Raw genomic sequence first — 25617 nt, 5'->3', positions numbered from 1 at the left:
CATTAAAAAACAGCACATAATTATGCAATAAATGGTGATCTTAAATACAAGCACATGAAAATTTATTTCACGAATGACTATCAACATAATGTTCAATGACAAACACTTCAGTGGTAAGAGCTCTGTTTTGTTATGCACTTTGGTGCCAAGAATGTGCATTTTGTTTCTGCAGATTTGCATAGAAAATATGCACAGAAGTTAACTTCAAGCTAGAGTTGTCGATGGCAACAGCGAATCAGCCAAGAGACGCAGCCCAAGTAACAAGGCTGACATGTTACTCTGGTTCAGGAATAAATTAACGACGATACTTCCACTGCTCGACAGCTGGGCACTTCCACGTGGCATTCCATCAGATGATAAACGAGCCAAAGCCAAATTTTCTTTTTATCGCATCCCAGTAGTACCGTTCCCAGTTTGTTCTGGTCACGTCCAGTTCACTGAAATACACATTATACAAGTTATAAATGGGTAAAAATATAAAAAATCACTTTTTTATTTTCATAAAATACAACTTTAAATACAGCTGAATTTTAAGTTTTCATTCTACTGTAATCATAGACGTATAAATCCTGTCCAGTATACCCAGATATTTCAGATAAAAAAAATAATTGTTGCCCTTATTTTGGTCACTACATATTACAATTCTCTTCCCAAATGGTGTGCTACTTGCAAGTAAGTGTTCCTATCCAAGGTGCAACATTATGCTCCAAACTTACTGAGCTGCCATATTGTCTTTATTTTAAGTTAAGATTTTGTCTCAATTTTATCAGTTACATAAGTCAGTAAAATATTCAAAAATATATTTTTAAAAACCACTTTTATAACACAAATACATAAAACAATCCTATGAATGCTTAGACCTCTTCAATCACTAATGTCCTGTACTTGCTCTTTCAACACAATAAGAACCCTGGTCTTAATACCAAGGCAAAATGAATTCACCATTCACTAATAAAGGTGACACATGCACTATAATTTTATTTAAGACTATTTTACCATCTCGGACATTGAAATTCAAGAACTTTTTCAAGCATTGTAACTATACACTGGCAGAGCAAGGATGTAAGAACCCTGGAAATAAAACTTGTACAGTACAACCCTGTTATAACATTCTCCAAGGGACCAACATAAAAAAATTTTATAAGCAGGAAATCATCTTCACTTTGTAAAAATTACACGTGGATTGATTAAATTAAAAAGTATAGGTAAAACAACACAAAATACAGGAGTATTACACTAAGTACAGCAATAGAGTGGAAAATTGGTTAATTTTATTTATAGATAATACCTAATAATATGCTAAAGAAAAAAAAATGTTTTGTACAATACAGTTCAGAGTCGAAACAGAAATATTCAACTCTTTTGCAATCACAACACACGTTTTGTTGGGGTTCCTGTCCACTTGGTTAATAAACTGAATTTTTTCAGCTACAGAATATATTTTCGCTTATATTTATCGGCCATCATAACCGTACAAAAACCTGAATAAAATTTCAATACGGCGTATTTTAATTAAATACGACCGTGACTACAATAAGTAAAAAAATAATAATAATTACGGTAAAGGTTAACCACAAACAAAAGCCGTGATTATATCCATAGAACAGTTAACCATCTCAAGGTGTTAAACCTTTGAAACAAAAACCAGCACCATAGAGTATAGTAGCACTGTTTCCGACCATGTATCAGTGCACAAAATGTGCATCATAAGTATAAAGGAACAAGTCATAGGCTAACAAGCGCGAACAGGACGCCATATTGATAGTCGATCCGGTGCAAGTTGTGGAGTGCGTGTGTACCACGTCTATGGTGAACTACTCAAATGTAAACATCTGATGTTTGTATATGCGTGCTGTATTTTCTAGCTATGGTTTCGCTCTAAATTATGACTTTGAAGGAAGGGATACCGCAAATTGTGGCAGTTATCAAAGTAAATTTGAACGTTAAAGGCGGGAATGTAGAAGTTTTAATATTGTTATAGGCGGGAAATTAAAGCATTGTGATAAATGGAGAAATGACGGGACCATGAAATTATGGTGTTATAGGCGGGAAAATGTTAAAAACGGGAATGTTATAACCGGGTTGTACTGTAGTCACCATAGATGTGATATTACCATCACTGAACAACTTGCATGGAAATTTCAGCCAATGTTGCACTAAAAAATAAACAAATGGTTAATAAATTTCGATTATAAGCATAAATATGAGCTCATTTTTCCACTATGTCATGAATAGGGGTAGTCAAATTTCGTTAATAACGAAATCGCGAAATTTTAAAAAAAATCACTTGCATGATGTGTAATACAAATAACCTTACTTGGTAGTGATAAGACAATATACTGCATTTCGTTTTAACGAAATTTGCTGTGATGCGCGAAATCCGTAGTTTTTCACGAAATGTGACAAAATCGCGATATTTGCGCGAAATTAACCTTTTTTTATCACAAAAAATCACGTTGAATCATTCTGGAACCTGTACAAAACGTTTATTATTTCAAGAGGTTATATGTGAGACGCCATCTTTGCTTTTGTTTTTCTCTAGTACCCATAGTGTAGAGTGTGGCAATAAACATCACTTTAGCTACTGGTGGACGAATCACAGATGGGGTTGATAGTTACGAGTGTCGAAATGTTCTAATATTTTATTTTCACGAGTGTGTGTCTGTCGAGTTTAAGTTCTTTATTTCTGAGTGGATGCAATATGTATCTCTTCCGCATTCTTTGATCGTTTTCCGTTAAAGATTTTGTTGCATGTTGGTCATATTACCGTAGTCACTGTGGATTCAGAATGCTTGTACAATCAAACCTCATTAATACGAATCCGCTTACTACGAAATTCCAGTTTATGCGAAGAACTTTCATAGTCCCAGAAAATAAAGTATGCTTTCCTATGTTATTCAGTATTTTTAATACAAAATACGGTTAATATGAATTACGAAGTTGTTTTGATCCCTCAAGTATCTGTTAACGTGTATAAATAAACGGTTAATACGAATTTCACCGCTGAAGTTTAAAGTAAATCACTTCTTCATAACCGTCATGTAAACAAACGTATCTCCAAAGATATATGTATGTATCCTATAGCGCAAAATGGTCGAAAAACAAAATGAAAAGTTCAACTCTAGTGGCGATGTTAGTAACTAAACTAGAAAAGATGCCATGTTGTAAACGAAAAACGAAAAAGGAAAGTACTCTATACGTTATTAATATTAGTTGTCGGAAGTGTACATACGTAGAAGTTTAAAAAATCTATGGAAAAAAAGTTCTGATATTTTCCATTGTTCACGCACGTGTGTCTTAACCTCAATTTTGGGTATGAGTGGTTTTGTAATATGACTGCGAAACGTAAACACAACGACCTTACATTGCAAGTTAAAGTTAAAATTATCGAAGAAGTAGACAATGGAGAGAGAATGAAAACTGAAATTGAAGTTTGTATTATGATTTATTCTGTAAGTGTTGCATTGTGTTTATTTTCTTCAGTGTTTACAAATTGTTATGCATGTAGTGAAGCCAGCTTATACTACCAACAGTGTATATAATTTTCTTTATGGTTGTAAATATAGGCATTTAAAGTTGAATCAATTTTTTTTTCATGATATCCCAATAGTTTGGTTAATACAAACCCTCGTTATTACAAAGTGTTAAAATTATGGTCCCTTCAGGTTTGTAATAATGAGGTTTGACTGTATGCTCGTTGCTGTGGATAAACGTATAAAATGCCAAAAGTTGTGAGTGTTTTCCAAAGAGCTAAAGAATATGACGAAGGATTTTACGTGTTCAGTAAAGAAAAAGGCATCATGATGTGCAAGTTCTGTAATGTGCAAGTCAACTGGAACAGAAAAGACACGTGTGAAAAACACTGTAAATTTCGAGCATTGCACAAGGTGAACAAAGAGAGGTGTCAAGCATCGGGTTCTGGAACTATTAGCGTCAAGTTACTATAGAACCATATATTTCACGAATGAAAATTATTACATCCAGACGTACGCCTACTCAGTCTCCGTCGTCGCACATGTTCCTATGAGACGTAGAAGGCCATTAAACGACAAAAATCACATTATTTTGCCGACCACAAATGCATCTGGTGACGCCATTGTCGATAGGCCTTAACTCACTCTTTGTTCCTTTCTCTGAATCGGCCAAACACAGTCCAGGAAAATAGCGTCACTTCCATATTAGCCAAACAAATCATAACTTTCAAAATGCTAATTGTTGTATCTGGGTGTCCTAGCCGAGGCGACTGTTTATTTTCGTAGTTGTCACGGCAACGCACGGAAATAAATTCCGGCCAAGAATGCCAACATATACATAAACAAATACCGCACACGCAGTTATCATTTTAGTTTCAATAGCGTATAAATTGATAATCACAATTGATCTAATGCTATGTGATACAGTAGAAGCTTACTTGCTGAATATATCCATGATGAAACAGACTTTGAGACTTAAAAATATGTGTAAAAAAATGTAAATAATGATTTAAGATTTCAGATGTAGAAAAATTGTGTTTATAATACCGTATTTACTCGTGTATAGCGCGCCCTCGTGTATAGCGCGCACCACGATTTTTGCAACAAATACCAAAGAAAAAAATTTTTTTTCCCCATAAATAAATTTTACTAACATTTTGTGGTACCTGTACGTGTGAAACAAATGATAATTTAAATTGATGTGTGGTGATGCGTCAGGAAAATACTTAAACTCTGCTGTGTAGACGGAAGATAATGAAGCGCTGTATCGTCACAACTGGTACTTGGGCGGAGGGAGGGAGGCAGGCAGTAACAGAGACGCGCGGAGGATTAGATGACTCACCGGTAGCAGCTGGGACGAGGAAGCGAAGGAAGTGGGAGGGGGAATGGCGACAACATTCTTTCTCTCTCTTTTATTTTACTAGCTGCGTTGGCTTTGTGTAGAGGGGGAGGTCTAAAAATAAACAAGAGACGTGCGAGCTTGCGCGCGCACGTGTGTGTGTGTGTGTGTGTGTGTGTGTGTGTGTGTGTGCGCGCGCGCGCGAGAGACCAGGTTGCGTGTGTGTGTGTGTGTGTGTGTATGTGTGTGTGTGAAAGAGAGGCCTTGTTGCTTGTGCGTATGTGTGGGGGGCTGGCCAGAAACGTCAACAATCACCTGGCAGTTAACGACTTCCACTCCTCCTCCCTTCCACACCCCCCTTTTTTTTTTTCGTGTATAGCGCGCATCCTTATTTTTTTCCTTTACTTGAGGGGAAAAAAGGGCGCGCTATACACGAGTATATACGGTATTGCTGAACTAAAATACAATTTACCTGGCTGCCGTTTCAAAAGGAGAACCCGTGAATAACTAGGGTTTAAATATCTAAATATGAGCTCATTCTATCACTAATATGGGAACTTTTTCTTTTAAAAAAAAGTTCACTTTTTGGTAAAATAAACTGTAATAGATTTCACGGTATTTTGCGATCCGCAAAAATTTTCTGGATCAATAAGTAGAGTAGCGGGTTGAGGATAATAAGGCGAATAGGATCAAAAATGAAAGGTTGGCTGGTTGGTTCGGTTTAAGTTAGGTAAGGTTGGCTACATACTTAAAAAGGACAATTATTTCATAATTTAAATATTTTAACAAACATTTTCCATATAGTTATTGTAGCCGACTGTACTTAACCAATCTTTCACTTAATAATTATTTGTCTAATTTTCCAGAAGTTGCTACATGATGTGAAAAAAATTTTTAGTGGGATTCTATTTCTTATCTTACTATTCAAATTCAATATTATTATTTGATATTATGATTCAATTCGAAATAAAAAAAAAAACTTATATGCACACAAGCCTACTAAACAGCCAAACTGATGTATTAGTTTGAAAATGAAATAATAAAGTAAAAAAAAATCTCCTGTAACAAAACCAATTTAACTTGCCTATAATTTTTTTTGTCATGTCCGAACTGTTTGTCTCACAAATGTCAGGGCAAATACAGGTCTCTAACCACACAGCATCTTGCACTCATGTTTAAACACCATCTTAGGAACTCTCCCAATTCTTATGTTAAGGGTAAGTCAATTTCACCCGCTGTAACCTGTGTGTCTCAGCTTATTGGCATGTAAGAAATACAATAGTAGTGTTGACCCTCGGTTCTTCTTTGTTTACTGCAGGAGGGTGCTTACAACCCCTCCAATTCCTCCACTACCTTACAAAACACTGTATTTAACTTGTTGCAAGCAATAGTCGACTTGCCATACCTCTGAGGAACACCACTCTGCACCAGGGACACTTCTGTGTGGTCGTCCTTCTGGTCGATGGTCAAGGTCACGGTCGAGAAGTGCCCTTCTGGCCAGCTCTTCAACCGCCACCTCTGGACAATCTTTTTGCCCGGCTCCTGCCAACACGAGGCAAACGTGACACACTGGACAGCCACCCACCCCTTTATGCTACACTTTTCAAGACTGCAACATGTCGGGCAACTTAGACATTAGAATTAAATGATTAGTTTGCCAGCTCTCTCCATAATCACTATGATTCTCACTTCACAACCAGTCCACTATTGTCATGGTCATAACTAACCAAAAACAAAAAAAAGTGGCAAACCACCATCTCACAATATTACAAAGCATTAAAAAATATATATATATATATATGTTGCACTGAACAGTACATACCAGCTCAACAAATGTTCCGTGTATGTTGCCGCCAAATAGTTCGAAGATTCCACCTTCTTTCAAATCCATCTTAACTGGACCGCATGTAAAAGCATGGACCATCTGAAAAACATTTCCCACCAATACCTGGATCAGCAAATTTTTGTGTGAGCCCCAGTTAAAAACAAAGTAGAAAAATTATTATTAAAAATTAAATTGCTTGAAAAGTGACTTTGCCCTAAGGAAGTTAAATAAAAAACATACAGGTATAATTCCACATATAGGTGCATCAGTGAAGTCAATGGGTAGAGGAAAGATTTTATGGTGTTATAAACAAGCAAATTTCATCATTAAATATAGTGGATTTTGTCTTTATAGTCATTATAATTTTAAACACCCATAACAATAATAATTACATATCATGCAAAATGGATCGACTGCTCGAACAATTTGTGGTAAGACACTTAAAATGTGTACATTAAACAATACTGCATATATTGATGAGAGTTAAGTTGAAAAGAAATCTGCAACTACATAAAACATTCAATAATAAAAAATCAAATATGCAATGTTAAAATCCTTTTATTGTGATGTTTCTCTGTAGGTCTTCAGTTCTTCACCCATGTCTTCATGGTATCCACCTATACTCATTTTACATACTAAACTGTGGAAAAACTATAGATAGAAACTGAATAATGTTTTTTACTTCATACCTAACATTTTAAGGTTTTTAGATAAAAAATTAAACTAAAGATTTATGAAATGAATTGTATATTTTAATAGCTATAATGAGGTGAATTATGCTTCATTTAGGTGTTATGTGTAGGGACCCTGAAAAACTGTAAATAAAACTGATCAAAAGTGGTGTTAAGGCTAAGATCCATTGCTTTGCAGTCACCAGGAAAATTATTTCTTACTGAATAGCATTGTAGGTAAAAAAGTTTCAGACATGCCAACCTTTACGGATCTTCCGTTAAATGTACGGAAAGTGCTTGGTTTTTACGGTTTTACGGGAGCTGTTAATATTTTACGGATTTTTCTTATGCCATTTTGAGATTGAACAATTTTCCGCGCCATACTAGCGATTTCAATAAATTGTGCGCTTGTGGTAACATACTTATGGTACGCATATCGTACTTGTAACCAAAGTATTGTGTCTGGTTTAATAACGTAAACTTTAGGTACCATAGCAATTACTAACTAGCGTACGAGATAGTCATTCTACCTGTACCACATTTATTCATATCGCACGAACGTAGCCGAACCGACCGGCGGTTCGTGATTCGACAGTCGGTTGCTAAAATGGTGGAACTGTGTCACAATGCGTAGGCTTGATAAAGGAAGTTGTTTTGTTTAATAAACGGTACAAAGCCAAGAAGCAGCCATGCATTTTTCGCTCGATTGGTGTTTTTCAAGTGTTGTGTTCTTCTTTGTTTGATTTATAAGTACCTATTTGTTTGTTTACATTCGGCGCAGTGTTCTTACGTTTGCTGTTCAGCAGTTGCAGATAAAATGTCCGTTGGTGCTAAAAAGAAGCAGTATTTTCAACTGTTCCGTGATAAATATAGTAAAAACTTTCTGTGTATTTTGAAGTCTGACAAAGGGCAGAAGTTCGCATTTTCCTCAATATGCAGGTGTGATGAAAATCGCTCATGGTGGGAAAAATGATATTCACCTGAAGTGCTCGAAACACGTGGAAAATGTGAAAAGTGGTGAAAGAAATAAAAAAATCAGTAACTTTTTTGTTGGTGAAAGTTCTGGCAGTGACTTAATATGCGCAGAATGTTTGTTTACGTTCTTTTTAGTTGAACATAACCTTCCGATGAGCGTAGGAGACCACGCCGGTACATTGTTCCGAAAAATGTTCCCCAAGTCGGATGTGGCAAAAAAGTATGGATGTGGGAGAACAAAATCTACTGCCATTATGCAAGAGATGGCTGCAGATGCAACCCAGTGCATTGTAAGTATTTTACAAACTTTGCCTTTTTCTGTATCTACGGATGGCAGTAATTATTCTGATAATAAACTTTATCCTATTGTCGTAACATTTTACGACCCATCCCTACAAAAAGTAGTTTCAAAGCTTCTTTCTTTGCCAGCTTTGCAAGGTGATGCCACAGGAAAGAACATTGGTAGTTTGCTTGTAAGTGAACTTGATCGTTTACATTTACCCATTGAACATCTTGTAGCTTTTTCTGCTGATAATGCAGCAGTGATGTTAGGCCGTAAAAATGGTGTGGCTGCAGTTCTGAAGGAGAAACAAGAAGAGCTTGTTATTGTTGGTTGCCCATGCCATTTAATTAACCTGGCAGCTGGAAAAGCAGCAGCTGTTCTACTCTGCAGTGCTGGGGATATTCTCATTGATATATATTATCATCTTGAGAAAAGTGCCAAACGTAAGGAAAAGCTCCAGAAATTTCAAGAGTTGTACAATAGTGAAGCAAGGAGCATTTTGAAACACATTTGTACTAGGTGGTTATCACTTGGACGTAGTTTGCCTAGGCTCATAGACAACTGAGACACTTTGCAAAGTTTTTTCAAGGATGAGGTGACTACGCAGAAGCAGCAGCCATCTGCAATACCATTCAAAATCCCAAAAGTTGAAGACAGAAGTGGTTCTGTAGGCTTAGTAAGTAAACATGATGCAACACAAGATTTTTCTACTTCATGTTGTAAACATTCAGCCAACAAATCAGTACCAAGCACATCCAGTTCTGTGAACATGCCTGTTAAGTCACCATGTAGGCCTAGGCTTGATGTTAAGTCACTCAGCTGAAGGAAGTACAACTGTTAAGAATAAGAAAAGACATTTACACTTGCCTTACAGTAGGCAAATGAATAAATCTAAATTCAGTTCCAGTTCTGTAGAAGCAAAAGCTAGCCTGAAAAACCAAAATTTGTATCTGTCCCGTGAAGAAAAATTATTCATGTTCCTTTCTTCTTCTTTGAACAAAGCATTTTGTCTATTTTTGCTTTACATGACACCTTGTTTTGAGACAACAAACACTGTATTGCAGTCTGCCTCTCCTCAAATTCACATTTTGAAAAGGTTACTATGTGATCTTCTGCAAGAATTGCTGGTAAAATTTGTGAAACCAGTTGCTATAAAGTATGAAGAGTTCTATCAAGTGAGTTACCACTCCACTGAGAATCAGCGTAAAGACTCTGAATTAGTTATTGGTAGTAAGACATCTCAGGTTGTTGGAAAAACTTGAAGAAAACGACAAACAGACATTTTTTACTGCAGAAAGAACCTACTTTGTAACTGCATGTGATTATATCATCACTAAATTACCTCTGAAAAATGAAGTACTGGAGAAAGCAGAAGTTGCAGTGATTGAAAATATAGAAAATGCCAAATTTTCTGATGTAACTTTTTTCACTATAAGATTTCCATTCATTTTGCCAGTTAATGATAATGAAACGAGACATATTGCAGTTGATGAACTTCAAAAACAGTTATCTTTACTTCAGCTGGAAAATACTTCATCTCTCTTCAAGAAAGGAGATTCAGTTGATGTAAAGTGGAGTACTGTGGGGAATATTGTAGGTGTAGATGGCCATAAAAAGTTTGACAGACTGTCAAAAGTAATGTTATCGGTATTGACGATTCCCCACAGTAATGCTGAATGTGAGTGTTTTTTCAGTCTTGTTACTAAAAATTAAACTAAGTTCACATCACAAATGTCAACCAAAACATTAGAGAACATGTGTGTTATGAAATGCAACCAGTCAAGAGTTTGCTATGAACAAAACTTTTCTAGTGAAAGCCAAAAAAGCAACCGCAGCCTCTTTAACGAAAGAATAACTTACGTATGTGGATATTTGTGACAGTGTAAATATTTTTCCCTTGTTTTCCAGTGATTTATTTTAACTATGTTGCAAAGGTTGTGTTAGTTTTTCAATATGTACAGTGGTTGAACTGTCCAATCAAAATCTTCAGCCACCTACTATCCATCTTGCTCCAAGAAAAAGGAAAGTAGGTGAGTGTGTGTATGGTTCTATACTTAAATGAAGAAAATGATCTTGTTGTTTATCTTCTGAAACTTAAATAGCACTGTTGTAGACATATATGGTTAATTAGAATTTTAGGCCTAGGTTAAATGTACACAAAAATTTGCCACCTGGATTTCACGCAATGTTTTTAGCATTTCTGGATTTTACTGATAGGTCTTTTAAAAAATTGGCATTCTGAAGTTTGCTGGAAGTGTTGTACATAAAGCTTTGAATTTTATAAATATAATAAAAAAATTACAAAAAAATATTTATTAAATTTTAAATAATAAATTTTAAAATTATATTCTATATAAGGTATTTATAAGAATTGTACAGGGCTTTTAATTTTCACAAAAATATAAATAAAGCATCCTGAACAATTCTTCCAATCTTAAATGGTTATGCAAGTACAGAATATAAATATGAGTTTAAAACTTGTGATTTAACAGACACGCATAGCTCAAGAACATAACAAATGTAATGTGAGTTCAGCATTTTGCCGCTATATATCAGGCACAAATTTCGTCGATAACGATGAGTTTCGAGTTTACCCACTAGATGCCCTGACTATCGCAGAGGAGTTTTGGCAGGAATAATATTACTTTGAAATGGTTAACTGATAAAATTGGCATCAGTGACGGTGAGTTCATGTGTTTTGGAGATGAAACAGAGCAGAAAATAGAAAGTAAATTGACACCAAATTGAGTACATCACACAATGAAAGTGGTATGGCGTTGTTTGGACAATGAAAGGCATTCTGGTTTGAGAAAATTCTATCAAAATTGGTGCAGTTTTTCTTAACAATTGCTTGTTGTCAGTGCTTGCTGATCCATTTCATCCCAGGAGACAGCCCATTTGCAAGCCGCAATATATTCAGGCACAAGAAAATCGTTCAAGGAAACGCAAAATTTCAGATGAATCTTGAGAGACAGGTATTGTGACTGATGAGAACAAAAAGTTTTTATTTTTTATTTTTATACAGTTATCTTATATATCTCATAAAAAATAACATGGTGGTTATCTGTAAAGTCGGTTTACGGACGATAATTTTACGTGATAACGTCATAAGAAAACGATAAAAAATTGCATACTTTTTAATTTTAAAATATTATTTACAGTTTTTGCAAATTTAATTTAAATAATTTGTTTGAATATAATCACAAACAGTTAGTTAAAAAGCCCGCCTTAACCTGTTTGATATTATAGAAGATTTTCTCGCATAGTGGTTGGCCGATTCTTGCACGCTCGGCTCAGGCGGAACGTGACAATTTTTTGTGCGTGCAGCCGGTGTTCATTGATTTATAAGACGTTATTACGTGAAAAATTTTTTTACTCCTCCTAACAGTACATTAAACAGTATTGTAAATGTATTTGCTGACATTAACAATAGTAAGGTAGTAGCTGATATTGAATGCATACAATTTTATTAAGGATTACAAAAAAAAATGCTCTCTGCTAAGAGAATGAATAAATGATCCAAATGTCAAAAATATTTTGTGAAAAAAGTTACAGTATATTAGGCCACCAAATTACTATCCACAAAATCACAGTGCAGAGCTTCAACAATTGGTATCTTACACAAGTACTATAAAATATATATACTGTTTATTGTATAATATCTCATATAATATAATATAACAGCTTTTGAAAATCGTGTAACATAGCCAATGAAACTCATAGTCATGTTTACGACGTTAAGCTAGCAAGCACAACAGTTCAGTTAAACTGCAGCTTATTTGAAGAACTTATCAATGCAATCAATATTTTCAGAGTAATTGTACACTCAAAACTGATAAAAAACTGAATCAAAATTCCTGTATGATATAATTTATACCACTACAAAAAAAATCTTCCACTTCCTTTGATTTGTATTACACACACTGAAATATTGATTTCTTATTACACAGATTTGACGATACTCTTAAGATTTTAAACGTATAACTTCTTTTTTAGTTTTTATATCATTACGAATTTTATTGTATTTATCAAACTAGTCAAATGTGATCCAAGCATGACCTCATATATAGGGGAAAAAATGATACCTAGTATTTATGAAAATTAGGCATATTATATGGTTATAAATCCAAAATAGTACACCATTTCCCTCATTTAGCACGACTAATGTATTCTTAAAAATGTTCGTGTTATCCGAAATCGCGTATTCTGAAGCACTATTCTCCATAAATAGCATGGGTAATTTACTTAATATATTCCGAAATGTGTAGGGAAATATTCTTCACGTAATATCAATGATAAATATGTCACACCATTTATCTTTATTAGCCTACCATTGACTACTTTATATGACAAATTTGACTTGTGTAACCGGAGATATTTATCAATTGGCGAGTTGATTTGCCTGCCCGGGGTGACCAACTCATGTTGCGTACCTTTCCGCGAGGCGCGAACTTTCCAAACCATCCTTTACTGGCAATGAAAATATTACTGTCGGGATATTTACATTTTCATTTTTCAAAAATTAAAGTTCTTATTTGTGTATCATCACTTAGTTCACAATTGGTAATCCTGTCAGGCCCGTGATTTTATTTCATTGCACCATTCATTTAACAACCTTTTCCATGTGAATCTTCTGTTCATTTCTGTTCCAATATCTAATGTCAAATATATTCCCACCAGTACAACTAACAGCACTAGTCCTTATTGTACGATTGTGCGCACAGTTACCTTGCGACAGACATAAGTGTGGCTTTCATAACATTATGCACGCAGTAATACTTTTAGTTTTGTCTCAAATACTTGAAAACGATGCATTACGCTTTAGAGTTCCCTGCCACTGGCTAGACTGAAGTCCATCACGGCCCGTTCTGTGGCCATGCAACAATGGTACGACCCAGTGGCATAAACACGGACGTATAAACATTTGGTCTTGTACACTCAATAGCCGCAACTGAACTTGTCATGTCTGATGTTTGTACAACAGCCGATAGTGTAGTCACCTGCACGCGCATCTCTTCTTCCCTCATAGGGCTAACTGTCACGAGACATTTGTTTTTTACAGAGTTGAAACAGACTTCGTGGGGTCACGCCCAACTTTTATATTTGCCTTTCTCGATTTCGTGATAACTGAAATTTACAGACGTGCTATTCAAGACTGGGGCAGTAATTAACATCATGCTAAATTAATTTGCTGAATCTGAAGACGAGGGATTGGTGTGCTAGCAAATCTGTTCCATACCAACATAGCAGTTGTACGCTTACAAGCGTGCAGTGATTGCTGAAACATTTTATTTATTTGGCTAAAGTCATAGAAGAGTATTTTCTTTATTTTACTTTTGACAGCAACACATGTCCTCTTTCGCTCCATAACCCACTCTGTGAATGTCGGGTCATGTAATACTCTGAATATTATTGTATTTTGGCAATTTTAAATCTGTGATTATGTGCAGTAAAGTAATATGGATGTTTTTATAATTTTAATTTCTAAAAGGGTTGTTTTGCTGAAAGTTTAGAAGCTCCTTAATTTCATATAATTACGTATCTTTCACTGCAGGAATCTTTCCAGAATCTCAAAACTACAAAAATTATTACCTTTCATAAGAAAGGCAGTAAAACCATTATAGAAAATAATTGTCTGATAGCATTTACATCTAATTTCGCAGAAATATTTGAACACTGTAGGAAAACTATAAGTATGAAAAGTATAAAATACTCTCAAATTTACAACATGGTTTTACATCAGCACTGAAACAGCTATTGCTGATTTTATAGAAAAGATGCAGATACAAGGGAACTGATTATGAATCACTAGGAAGTTTTTACAGCATTTAAGGCCTTGACCCAATTAATCATTATATATTGTTGAATAAATTAACTAAACTGTTAATAGTATAAAATGCACACAACCTATTGCAGCCTTACATCTATGATAGGAAGCATATTGTATCCATTTAGCACAGCCTGAATGTTTGGGTCCACATTCAATTCTGATATCCAAAAAACAAATATTGGGGTTTCCCAAGGAAGCATTTAATTTCCGTTTCTATTTATGATATTTATGTGAATGACATGGAAGGAACAATAAAAAATAAATATCTCAGTAGATTTAGGGATGACTCCAATATTAGTAATTCTTAAAAACAAATATTCTCAAACCTAAGAAAGTCTGTTTTAAACACTTTAAATAGCTTAAATTTTCCATCAAAGAATAAAATAGTCAGTCTATACATTTAAGCCTTAATGATGAATTTCTAACAGAAGAATGACGAATTTCATAGGTGTTACTGTCGACAGACAACAAAAATCTGCAAATCAGACTGGGACTTAACCACAGAGAGGGTATTTCACCACATGAGGAGGATCCTCCATAGAATGGATGTTTCCCATAGAATGGGGATTTACAGTAAAGTTGAGGATTTCCCACAGAACAGGAATTATTAAACTTTTTTTTTTTAAATTTAGAGGAGAATTAGGCTGGGTATGATTTATAACCTATTCATATAGGGCAAGTGGGGGTAATTGTGAGACAAAAATATAACTTTTGCTATATCTTTTTTGATAGCAATTGAAAGTTATCTCTCTTTTTGGTAAAATATGACAACTGACATCATTTATCAGATCCCTGTCCATTTTTTGCATTTTCTTGTAGCAGAAAGATGTTACTCAAAAAACCTTGTCTCATTTTTCCCCACTATAAGGGAAATTATGAGACAAATGTGGGAAAAAATGAGACAGTCTGTTTTCTCACTATATATTAGTAAGAAGAACTTATGTGGGCAATGGTGAGACAGAGCATGCCTTAAAATATAAGTGACTAAATTTTTATATCCAAGTACTGAAAATCACACCAGCAATAGGCATTTGAAAAATGTTTTAAATAATAATGAACAAGTACATATTTAATTTTTCTGAAGCAAATTTATTGTTTTACATAAAGATAACTATTATCTACCCTTAATAGTAATTTTTTTGAACATTTAAAATTAAATTAAAAATAGTTTAAAAATTTTTGAGTAATTATTACAAAATAAACTGAGGCTGGCATATATTTAAGGTGCAAACTAATTTATGAACATCTTGTCAATCCTGCACTAATTTTACATTACAACATACAATACTGGAAAAAAATCTTTGGTCCTATGCTATTTTTTCCAAGATTGTGGGTAGGCCTATAACGGTTATACAATTGTCTTGATCAGGCCTACATCTGTAAAATGTCCACTGGCTGACAGAACCTATACTTTATCCTATCTCCTACTGAAACAATTTGTGGGGCAGGAAGTTTGCATATTATGTCTTTTACATTGATGACTGTTTAGTTGTTTTTTTTATAATTTCAGAGCATTAAACACATTAAAATCTTAGCATACACTAGTAAATACATAAGACATCAAATGCTCAACCCAATCTAGAGTAGGTAGGCAAATTTTCAAATGAGGCTATTTTAGTTGCATTTATCAGATGTTGGCCCCCTACCACATTTCCCTTAACAATTACATTAAACATGTCATTAAAATGTATCCCTGTTATTGAATAAGCTTCTACAATTAATAATTTAGGTTAGGTTCTTTACACCATGCTGTGTTTACCTAATTTAATAAGAAATTTTAAAAACTATAATGCCTATGGCACTAGGTATTACAGTGTAGGCCTGCACTTCTTAATATAACCTAATCACACTATTTTAACATTCATTTTGTGCAAACACACACAACAATCCGACAAATTCTCATTCACAGGAATTTTAGTACTGTCACAAAATTTCTCTCCATCCTTGGAGTGTCTCAAAATTTCCCTCCGCCCAACAGAATAATTACCTATTTTGTCTCATTATTACCTCCTCCACTTAAAGCATTAATAAAAAAAATCTAATAATTGAAAATTTAATGTTAACAGATTACTGTATTCCTCATTCAATTCTACTAATAGAGCATGTGCATGTGATCACATTCATAATACAGTCAAACCTCTCTGAAACGACCCCTCACGGTTCCCATGAATAGGGTCGTAATATACGGGGGGTCGTAATAGATGTTTTCCGAAATTTTCAGTTGATTTAAACGCCCCCACCGTTCCCAAACCGCTACTCGCTAAGAAACCAGCCGTACAATGGCAGGATGCTATCACTCACAATGCACAATGCTAGACGGCTTTGCTTTAAACCCACTTCAACCTTCATGACAAGTCCGTCACCCTACAGGCCACCTCTAAAGAAAATATGTCAAAAGACAGTTAATTTTTACTGGTTAGTTTACATGTACGTTTTCTGCTTGCCGTAGTTAAATTCACTAAAACCCCGATGTCATGAACCCCGGATTTAACGAAGCAGTGATTTTACGAATACATTCTCGGGAACCGTCAAAAAATTGGACATTTTGACCAAAATGTGACGATCAGAAGAAAAAAAAACTAAATAAAAGATCATTAAAATCTGTTCATTTTAACACACAGCGTATTTTTGTGTCGGCTTTAATACTTCCAATAATGTTCATGTAAGAATAACAAAAAAATAATGGGACATTTCCTTTAAAAATATGGCAGCGGTAGGTTCTGCAACGCGAGTGGGCGCACATGAAGCTCACCCGGCTGGCTGGCGGCAGCGGCTTCATGATGCATGAGCTCACCCCTCCCTCCCCTTTAACATTCTTCAAGACTAGCACATCCCTCTAGTGTCCTCCCTTATAACACCCCAACTTCAGTCCCCTTTGAAAAACCTTCAGTGAGAAAATACACTTTTCACCCTCCCTTCTCGTAAAATTTGGCTATTATGAATGGGGTACTAAAGCCCTTTTCACAATACCGCGACGCGATGTGACTTGACGCCATACCAAACCAGCCAATCACAACTACATCGCCCGCGATGCGCGACAGCTTACTTGGCGACGAGGTTGTTTCGGCGATGTCGCTAATAACGTCAGAAATAACAGCCAATCAGAAACAAGATTGTGGTAAAGAAGAAGAAGAACTGAAAACAAGAGGTAAGAAACAATGTATTGATGCATCTAATTAATGTTAGTAAACAACACGTGTATTTTGTTCAATTGTAATGAGTTTTGAAGAGCGTCTGATTGATGAAGTTCAGAAAAAGCCGTGTTTGTACAATGTTTCTAGTAACAAATATTGTAATCAGACGGAGAAAAATAATGCTTGGTTAGAAATATATTATGGGCTTCGCGATTCCTATCCATAATTAAATGCTTCTACCAGTCAGTAAGTGTACAAATATAATAACAACAATCTGAATATTACCGCCAAAAACTTTTGTTTACACCACGTTGTAAAATATCCCCAGCAGAGTGCAGGCTGGTCCGTTTTTTTTCGCCAGCTGCATGGCGATCGCGTCGCGCTATTATGAAGTACACTAGCTGGTGACATATATTTACGTCGCTGCCTTCGCTACATCGCGTCGCTAGATCGCGTCGCATCGCGGTATTGTGAAAAGTCCTTAAAGCGGCGAAGGAGGGGTAAGATTGTTGTAAATATTTTCGGACCCCTCCCTCCCCATCAAACACGCCCAAAAAAAAGTATGTCCAAATATGTCACTTTTCACACCAAGTTCGAGTTCAGTCATCTCTGGCAAGGCATTTACCAGCTTTCAAACTTAAATATAAATGTATTTTAATAGCAAGGGTCCTATGAAAAGGAATATACCTAATAAAATCAAGCTTCTGTCACCAAACAAAGCATAAAACGGCCCAATGCATGGTCGCTTCGTTATTGCTCGCGCGAGAGGCGAGACGTGGAATGTTAGAAGAAAGATAAATGCGGGGGAGACAGACGGCAGCCAGTGTTTTTCCTGCGTGGGGAATAAGTGGCGTAGCCTTTTTTTTTTATGCTGGATGAAGCGACCTTTTTCTGTCAACCCACGGGAAAAGATAATTGCTTGAGCTGTAAAAATAAACATTGCTGCGGCAGTTAAAACATGTCGAGGTGGGCGTGCATCCAGTCGGTCGCTGTGTATATCTACTCGAAAAACATAACATCTCAATTAGGGATGGGACGATTCCAAAATTTTCGATTCCGATACCCGATTATCGATTCCTTAAAAAATCCTTTGATTCTCGATACTCAATACTCACCTAGTTAACTTAATATTAAATAATTCAAATCCTATTTGCAACATTTTTTTTTTCAGCTTTTAATACATTTAATGATGTAGCATACATCATAAATTCATATTTATCAAATTTGAGTACACAACTAAGTTATTAAAATTAACTCATATAAATGTTTACATCATTAGAAGTCAATGGCTCATATGTCAAAGGGGTCAAACTGATGTAAAATTTGTTTTGTAATACGGAATAAACTATAAAAAAAATTTAAGCTTTCCTTGAGCAGTATAAATTATTTTCGTTCATACAACTTGCCTAACTAAAAAATTTGTGAAATGAAACAGTAACAAAATTAAGCAACAACTAGAGAACTAGCAAATGAAAGTGTTGTACTTGATTGTGGTATTTCGGCGTTAAGTTACATTTAAGAAACACAAATTCATTCATTGTTATTTCGGCGTTGTGGTAACGAACGACCCAACAAAATCTATAAAACACTGACCAACTAATCATCATCGTCACACCATTCGAAAATGGATGTTTGTTTACATTTTTCCGCTTTTTGGCGAGATTTAAAATGCTTGTGCTGCCCCGTACGGCTGGGTGACGAAGTAAAGATAGTTCCCAAGGTCCCCTATAAGAGTTTCCAGAGCCTGGTACCTGATTCGCCCGATAATCTGCTGCATACTACGACGCTGTTCCAACTATATGCCAGCGCCCCCGGCTGACGTGGTATGGCCACTCACGTAAGGCTGTTCCAAACACTGTTCGCCCAATCATCTGCTTACTTTTGTATTTATCCGTTGTCGCTGTTCCAAGCTGGCGTCAGTGCCCCGAGCGGTGTGCGTAGGCTTTAAAACTTCGCCTGTTTGTCTTATCTATCCAAACATTATGCCGGAAAGGAAAATAAACGCCGTAGTTTTGCGTATTTTTACCGTATATTTTTGGGTTTAACATTATAACGTGAGCGTGTGTAAGCTTTTGTTTGCTTTAGTGCATTTATGATTAATGTTCAGTTGCGGTGTTTGTTTACCAGTGACGAGACAAGTCTTACCCAGTATTTAAATTTCCCGTAAAAACATAACGATTTCGCTTTTTAATACTAAATTTCGTGTAGAAACGCCGTGTTGTGGCGATTTCGCGTAAAAACTGTATTTTACAGTGATTTCGCGTTTATCGTCGTTTAATCGCGATCGCGAAAAGAACAGGCCCCTACTAAAACGCAGTGATAATTTTTTTATAAATAATTTTTGTACTTTGACTTGTGTATAACATCGACCCAAGTTTTAGATATTGTTTATTTGGGTAAATATGACTGTTATATACCGTATATACTCGTGTATAGCGCACCCTTTTTTCCCCTCAAGTAAGGGAAAAAAATAAGGATGCGCGCTATACACGGAAAAAAAAAGGGGGGTGTGGAAGGGAGGAGGAGTGGAAGTCGTTAACTGCCAGGTGATTGTTGACGTTTCTGGCCAGCCCACCACACATACGCACAAGCAACAAGGCCTCTCTTTCACACACACACACACACACACGCAACCTGGTCTCTCGCGCGCACGCACGCACGCACGCACACACACACACACACACACACACACGTGCGCGCGCAAGCTCGCACATCTCTTGTTTATTTTTAGACCTCCCCCTTTACACAAAGCCAACGCAGCTAGTAAAATAAAAGAGAGAGAAAGAATGTTGTCGCCATTCCCCCTCCCACTTCCTTCGCTTCCTCGTCCCAGCTGCTACCGGTGAGTCATCTAATCCTCCGCGCGTCTCTGTTACTGCCTGCCTCCCTCCCTCCGCCCAAGTACCAGTTGTGACGATACAGCGCTTCATTATCTTCCGTCTACACAGCAGAGTTTAAGTATTTTCCTGACGCATCACCACACATCAATTTAAATTATCATTTGTTTCACACGTACAGGTACCACAAAATGTTAGTAAAATTTATTTATGGGGAAAAAATTTTTTTTCTTTGGAATTTGTTGCAAAAATTGTGGTGCGCGCTATACACGAGGGCGCGCTATACACGAGTAAATACGGTATGCGTCTAGTCAGTCATAACCCCACTCAAAGAGTCGTTAAATAATTGTATCTGACATATTTGCAATGATGTGAAATGATTTTTTTTGCTACATGCGGGAATCGACTTTTATCATCGATTCTCGATTATCGATTATTTAAGTAGAATCGGTAGGTATCGATGAAATTGGGAATCGGTTTTCCCATCCCTAATCTCAATTCATAACAAGATTCCTTATAACCTACACGTATTGCAAAATGTTTACAGCCTGATCCATGCAAGTTCTTTAGCCACGTTTCATATGAAAACAACTGGCGGGCCAGTGTTGTGCCCTGTTTTGCGGACACACAAAGCTTTTATCAATTTGCTGACAGTTTTAATATATTTTTACTCTCGTTAAAATGAAGGAGATAACGTGATTCTTAACAAGTACAAGCAGCATCCGAGATCGGCCGCAGCGCACGGTACGGTGAGAGGGTGAGCAAGGGCGAGCGAGCGGCCGACTACCATGTTCACACGCTGCGGCCGGAGGGTTTTTCCTGCATTGTATTAAAAGTAATTAATATTTAATGGTATTTTATTTATTGTTAACTAATAATACACAAAATCGAAAAAAAAAAAAAAAGAAAAACCCGCATAAGTCATCAACAATAGTTAACAAATTCAAGCCAGAAAATATACCAAATTGGACTTCAAAAACTAAGAAAACATTGTCAACCAATAGTAATCAAAATCAAGAGAAATCCAGCAAGTAGCTTTGCCTTAACTGCGTACCACACTAGACACTCGCAAAAAGCTAAACGTAAACATGTTGCCACAAAACCCTTTATCTGCACCCTGCCAGCAAAGGGACGTGGAATGGGGGATTGTCAAGCGCTGACAGCGGTCGACAGGAAGTGGTATCTATTTTTAGATATGCGCTGCCTACGGCAGTACAGCACTGGGCAAGAGAAACACAGTAACACGCTACTCACCACAAGAAACTTATTTTCTGTCCGATTTTCTTCGGATTTTCGGCAATGTTTTCACGGTTCCTCGAAATCGGGTTGTAATAGAGAGGTGGTCGCAATAAATGGGGTCGCAACAAAAAGGTTTTACTGTACTCCTATTAATTTTAATAGCCAACGAAATTTCCAAAGTATAACACAAAAGTTTTTACGTGTTAAATATAGAGGAGTGAAAATGAAATTTTTTAACACTGTTAAGATGGCAGTACTTTTCTGGGGAAAATTTTAGTAGTAAGTAAGGAATGTTTGCAGCATTATAATATTTATTTCAAGTTTCAAGTAAAGAATAAGCTTTCCATTGAAAATGTTTACATGTCTCATAATTCCCCACATTTCAGCTGTCTCACTACTATTACCCCCACTAACCCTAATATAAATGATGAGATCTTGAATAATATGTCATTTTTGTTCCTGTAAATCACAAGATAAATTAATAAGCAAACTTCTATCGTTATTGGAGTGGAGTTAGACCTTTCATAAAAATAATAAAAATATTCTATTTAGAAATAAATTATTTAAGAAAACAATTTGTTTTTTTTTATCAAAAACCTTTTGGTTCAAGCAATTGTGTTTACATCAGCCAACCCTGGGTAGAGAACATTAATGACGGATACTAGCAAGGTGTGTGTGCTATGATTTATGACAATTATTTATTTCTAATACATATTTAAAACTTCTTTGTTTAGGGCATCGTTAGCCCACAGAATGTATTACCTGTAGTTTTTTTGACACAAATATGTATTGTTCAACTTGGAAAAGTTGAGTGTAATGAAAATAGGATGGATTTTGAAACAGAAAATATAAACCGGGCTTAGTACATCCGAATTGAGCACGTACAGTAGAACTGTGAACATATTTTTCGAAGGACTGTCTTCAAAAACCATGTTAGGAGGGTAAGCTTCTTAGATAGGAAAAGGAAAAATTCACCAAAATATATTTTGCCTCAAAATAAATTGAAAACAAAAACCATAACCCAAAAGTGAGACTGAACTAATGTAGCGTACCCATAACTATAAGTACACGCTAACTACGAAAGAGCGACTGCTAAAGAGGAAGGAAATGTCGGGATGGGTAACGAACAATGTGCCCTGTCACTTGTTCCGCTACTTTCCCTAGCAGCGTGAAAATGGGGAAGAGGAGAGGAAGTGGGTGGGTTTCTGGTGACCAACATGCACGCTCTCTTGCTTGAGGCGATGGCTACTTCCCCTCCTTTCTTTTTCTCACCTCATTATTCCCCAGCATTGTCCTCTCTCACTGTCTCTATCTCTCTCTACCCTAGATTGAAGGCTGACATCGAACAAAGGTGCTTGAAAAGGCATATCCGGCAGGGGGTGAAAGAACTTTTCAGCAGCATGTGAAGGCTCACAACTAAAAAGGGAGGGGGGAAGAAGAAAATGCATCAGAGCTGTCACGTTTATGGTGAGACTGGCCACTAATATTCAGACTGACAGGGGAGGTTTTGGAGTTACTGTTCGTGCTTCTCCCGAATAGTGTACATATTACGTACTGTTGAGTTTTGCATCAAAAAATGGCTTCTAAAAAATGTAAAGCATTAGACTTATCCACAAAATTTGCAATAATACAAGAGTGTGAACTTGGATACGTCAGCAAGTGTGAAATCGGAAAACGATATGACTTCAGCTCGTCAACACTTTTTACTATCTTAAAGAACAAGGACAAACTAAAAGATGCAATTTTGAAAGGTAGCATAACCGGAAATAGCAATAGTTTACAGGGGCCCGACCATGTGGAACTTTAATAGGTTCTTTTTGAATGGTTTTCACAGCTGAGCACTGCTGGACTGCCAATTAGTGGGCCTATGATTAAACAAAAAGCATCAGAATTGGCTCTCCAAATGAAGGTTGATGATTTGAGGTGCAGTTAAGGTTGGCTGCATCGAGGGATTGTCCAGCATAAAATATCGGATGAATCAGGACCTGTTAACATAAGCCAAGTTAACTATTGGTATCCTGTGTTGAATGAACTTTTCAAGTGCTATGAACCTCACGATGTGTACAATGCTGATGAGTCAGGTATGTTTTATACCGTTAAAGGTGTACAATGTAAAGGGAGAAAACGGAGCAAAGAACGTTTAACAGTTCTCCTTTGTGTAAAAATGGATGGCAGCGATAAAATAAAGCCATTAGTTATTGGTAAGTTGGCGAATCCCCGGGCGTTTCGCATTATAAAGAACATCCCGTGTACATATGAAGCCAACAAGAAGGCGTGGATGACTTCGGAACTTTTTAAACAGTGGCTACACTCGTTTTATAGCAGAATGTGTGTGAAAAAACAGAAAAATGATTTTATTTGTCGACCATTGCCATGCACATCCTAAATTGACACTTAGGAATATTTAAATATTAAATTGTAACACAACTAGTGTGTTACAACCTGTGTTTCGCCTGGTGAAACATCACTTCCGTACCATGTTGGTGCATTCCCTAATGTGAAAACTAACAATGGGGAAAAAACATGTCAAGTGAAACATCCTAGAAGCAATCCGTGCCATAGCCATTTCTTGGGGAAAGGTGACGCCAGAAGCCATCACCAGATGTTTCAGACATGCTGGCTTTCGTCAAAATCCCCACGGCCCCAATGAATTGCATGTTGATGAGCAACAGAAGGAGGGAGTTCAAGGTGAAATGCAAGAACCAGAATGTTGGGATTTGTTGTGTGTCAGTACTCAGACTGTCACAGCAGACAATGATCTTCATATGTGGTAAAATGACTGACAGTGAACTAATAGACCTCGTTACGAACAAGGACTCAATTAGTTCAGAAGGTGATGAAGGGGGTGATGGAATGGACTGTGACGTCCCTACTCAAGCAGTGCTCATGGAAGCCTTGGATTGCATTAGCAATTTTTATAGGTCTACAAGTACAAAAACTGAAGAGCTAGCCACACTGCAACAAGTTAAAACTTTTGACATTAAAAATAGTGTAAAAAACTAAAACAAATTACTCTAGACAAATATTTCAATAAGGGTGTGTAAATATCTCTGCATGCTAAATGTAAAATTATAATACTGCATAGTGGCGGTTTCTTTTTAAATAAAGAAAATGAGTTTTGAATGCATATCATATATGTAATAAAAACAAAAATACTGTATTTATTAGCTAATGAAAGCATATATTGTGCCAATTTTGAGTTTACAAAATTAGTGCAACACTAATGAGTTCCACTTTGGGTATCAAATTTAATTCTATGTGGTTTAATGTGTGAATATATTAGGGATGGGACGAATCCACATTTTGGTCGAATCCGAATCCTTGTTCGAATCCTCAGTGTTTGTCATCGAATCTCGAATCCCAGTCCCACACTAAACTTCACATGTTATTAAAAAAATCACACATTTATTTTAAAAAAATACATAGGCCTATGTATTAAAAAAAAAGCACATGTGTATTTATAAAAATTATAAAATAAGTGCATAGTGTATACGCCTGATATAAAATAGAGACAAATAACCTCAAAAACCACACATGTAAGTTTTCATCTGTCTAATTCTCTGTTAAATTAATCCTTCCTATTATTTCAATAAAATATGTTTGTATAACAGACACTATTTAAAAAAAGTTACTTTTTTTCTGCAATGTTATATCATTGAAGGTTGGAAATGATCGAGTAGTTATGCTAATTGACAAAATACAGCGTAGTTTATATATGTTTGTGCTATTTCAGTTACCTTTACAATACAGTTTAGGTATACAATTTTCTAGAGCTGGATGAACCTCAGTTTTCTGGTTTCGAACCGAACCATAGCAAAAAAATTTCGAACTGTGCCGAACCGAACCTCATACAGAAATAATTGTTTTGAATTAAAATGAACCGACCACCAGCATTTTGGTCTTTAACTGAATGGTGAGAAAGAAAGGTTCTCCAGCCATATGTAAAATTAAAACATTACAGTCAAACCTCTCTGAAACGACCCCTCACGGTTCCCAGGAATAGGGTCGGAA

At 36.1% G+C, this 25617-nt stretch overlaps 1 protein-coding gene across 1 annotated transcript in view; it reads right to left on the bottom strand.

Annotated features, from left to right (window-relative positions):
* Positions 1-45: 45 nt before the first annotated feature.
* LOC134539955 (activator of 90 kDa heat shock protein ATPase homolog 1) overlaps positions 46-25617 on the bottom strand; it is a 61800-nt gene continuing 36228 nt past the window's right edge. Inside the window, exons 8-10 of the mRNA XM_063382343.1 lie at positions 6635-6736; positions 6218-6354; positions 46-437 (exon numbers count right to left, since the gene is read on the bottom strand). Of these exons, the coding sequence (XP_063238413.1) occupies positions 350-437; positions 6218-6354; positions 6635-6736 (327 nt within the window). The 3' untranslated portion in view covers positions 46-349. The remainder of the gene's footprint in view (positions 438-6217; positions 6355-6634; positions 6737-25617) is intronic.

Source organism: Bacillus rossius, chromosome 1, assembly GCF_032445375.1.
Source record: "Bacillus rossius redtenbacheri isolate Brsri chromosome 1, Brsri_v3, whole genome shotgun sequence".
NCBI classification, from domain to species: Eukaryota; Metazoa; Arthropoda; class Insecta; order Phasmatodea; family Bacillidae; genus Bacillus; species Bacillus rossius.
The sequence above is the reverse complement of the archived record's forward strand: the minus strand, read 5'-3'. Positions and strand labels throughout refer to the sequence as shown.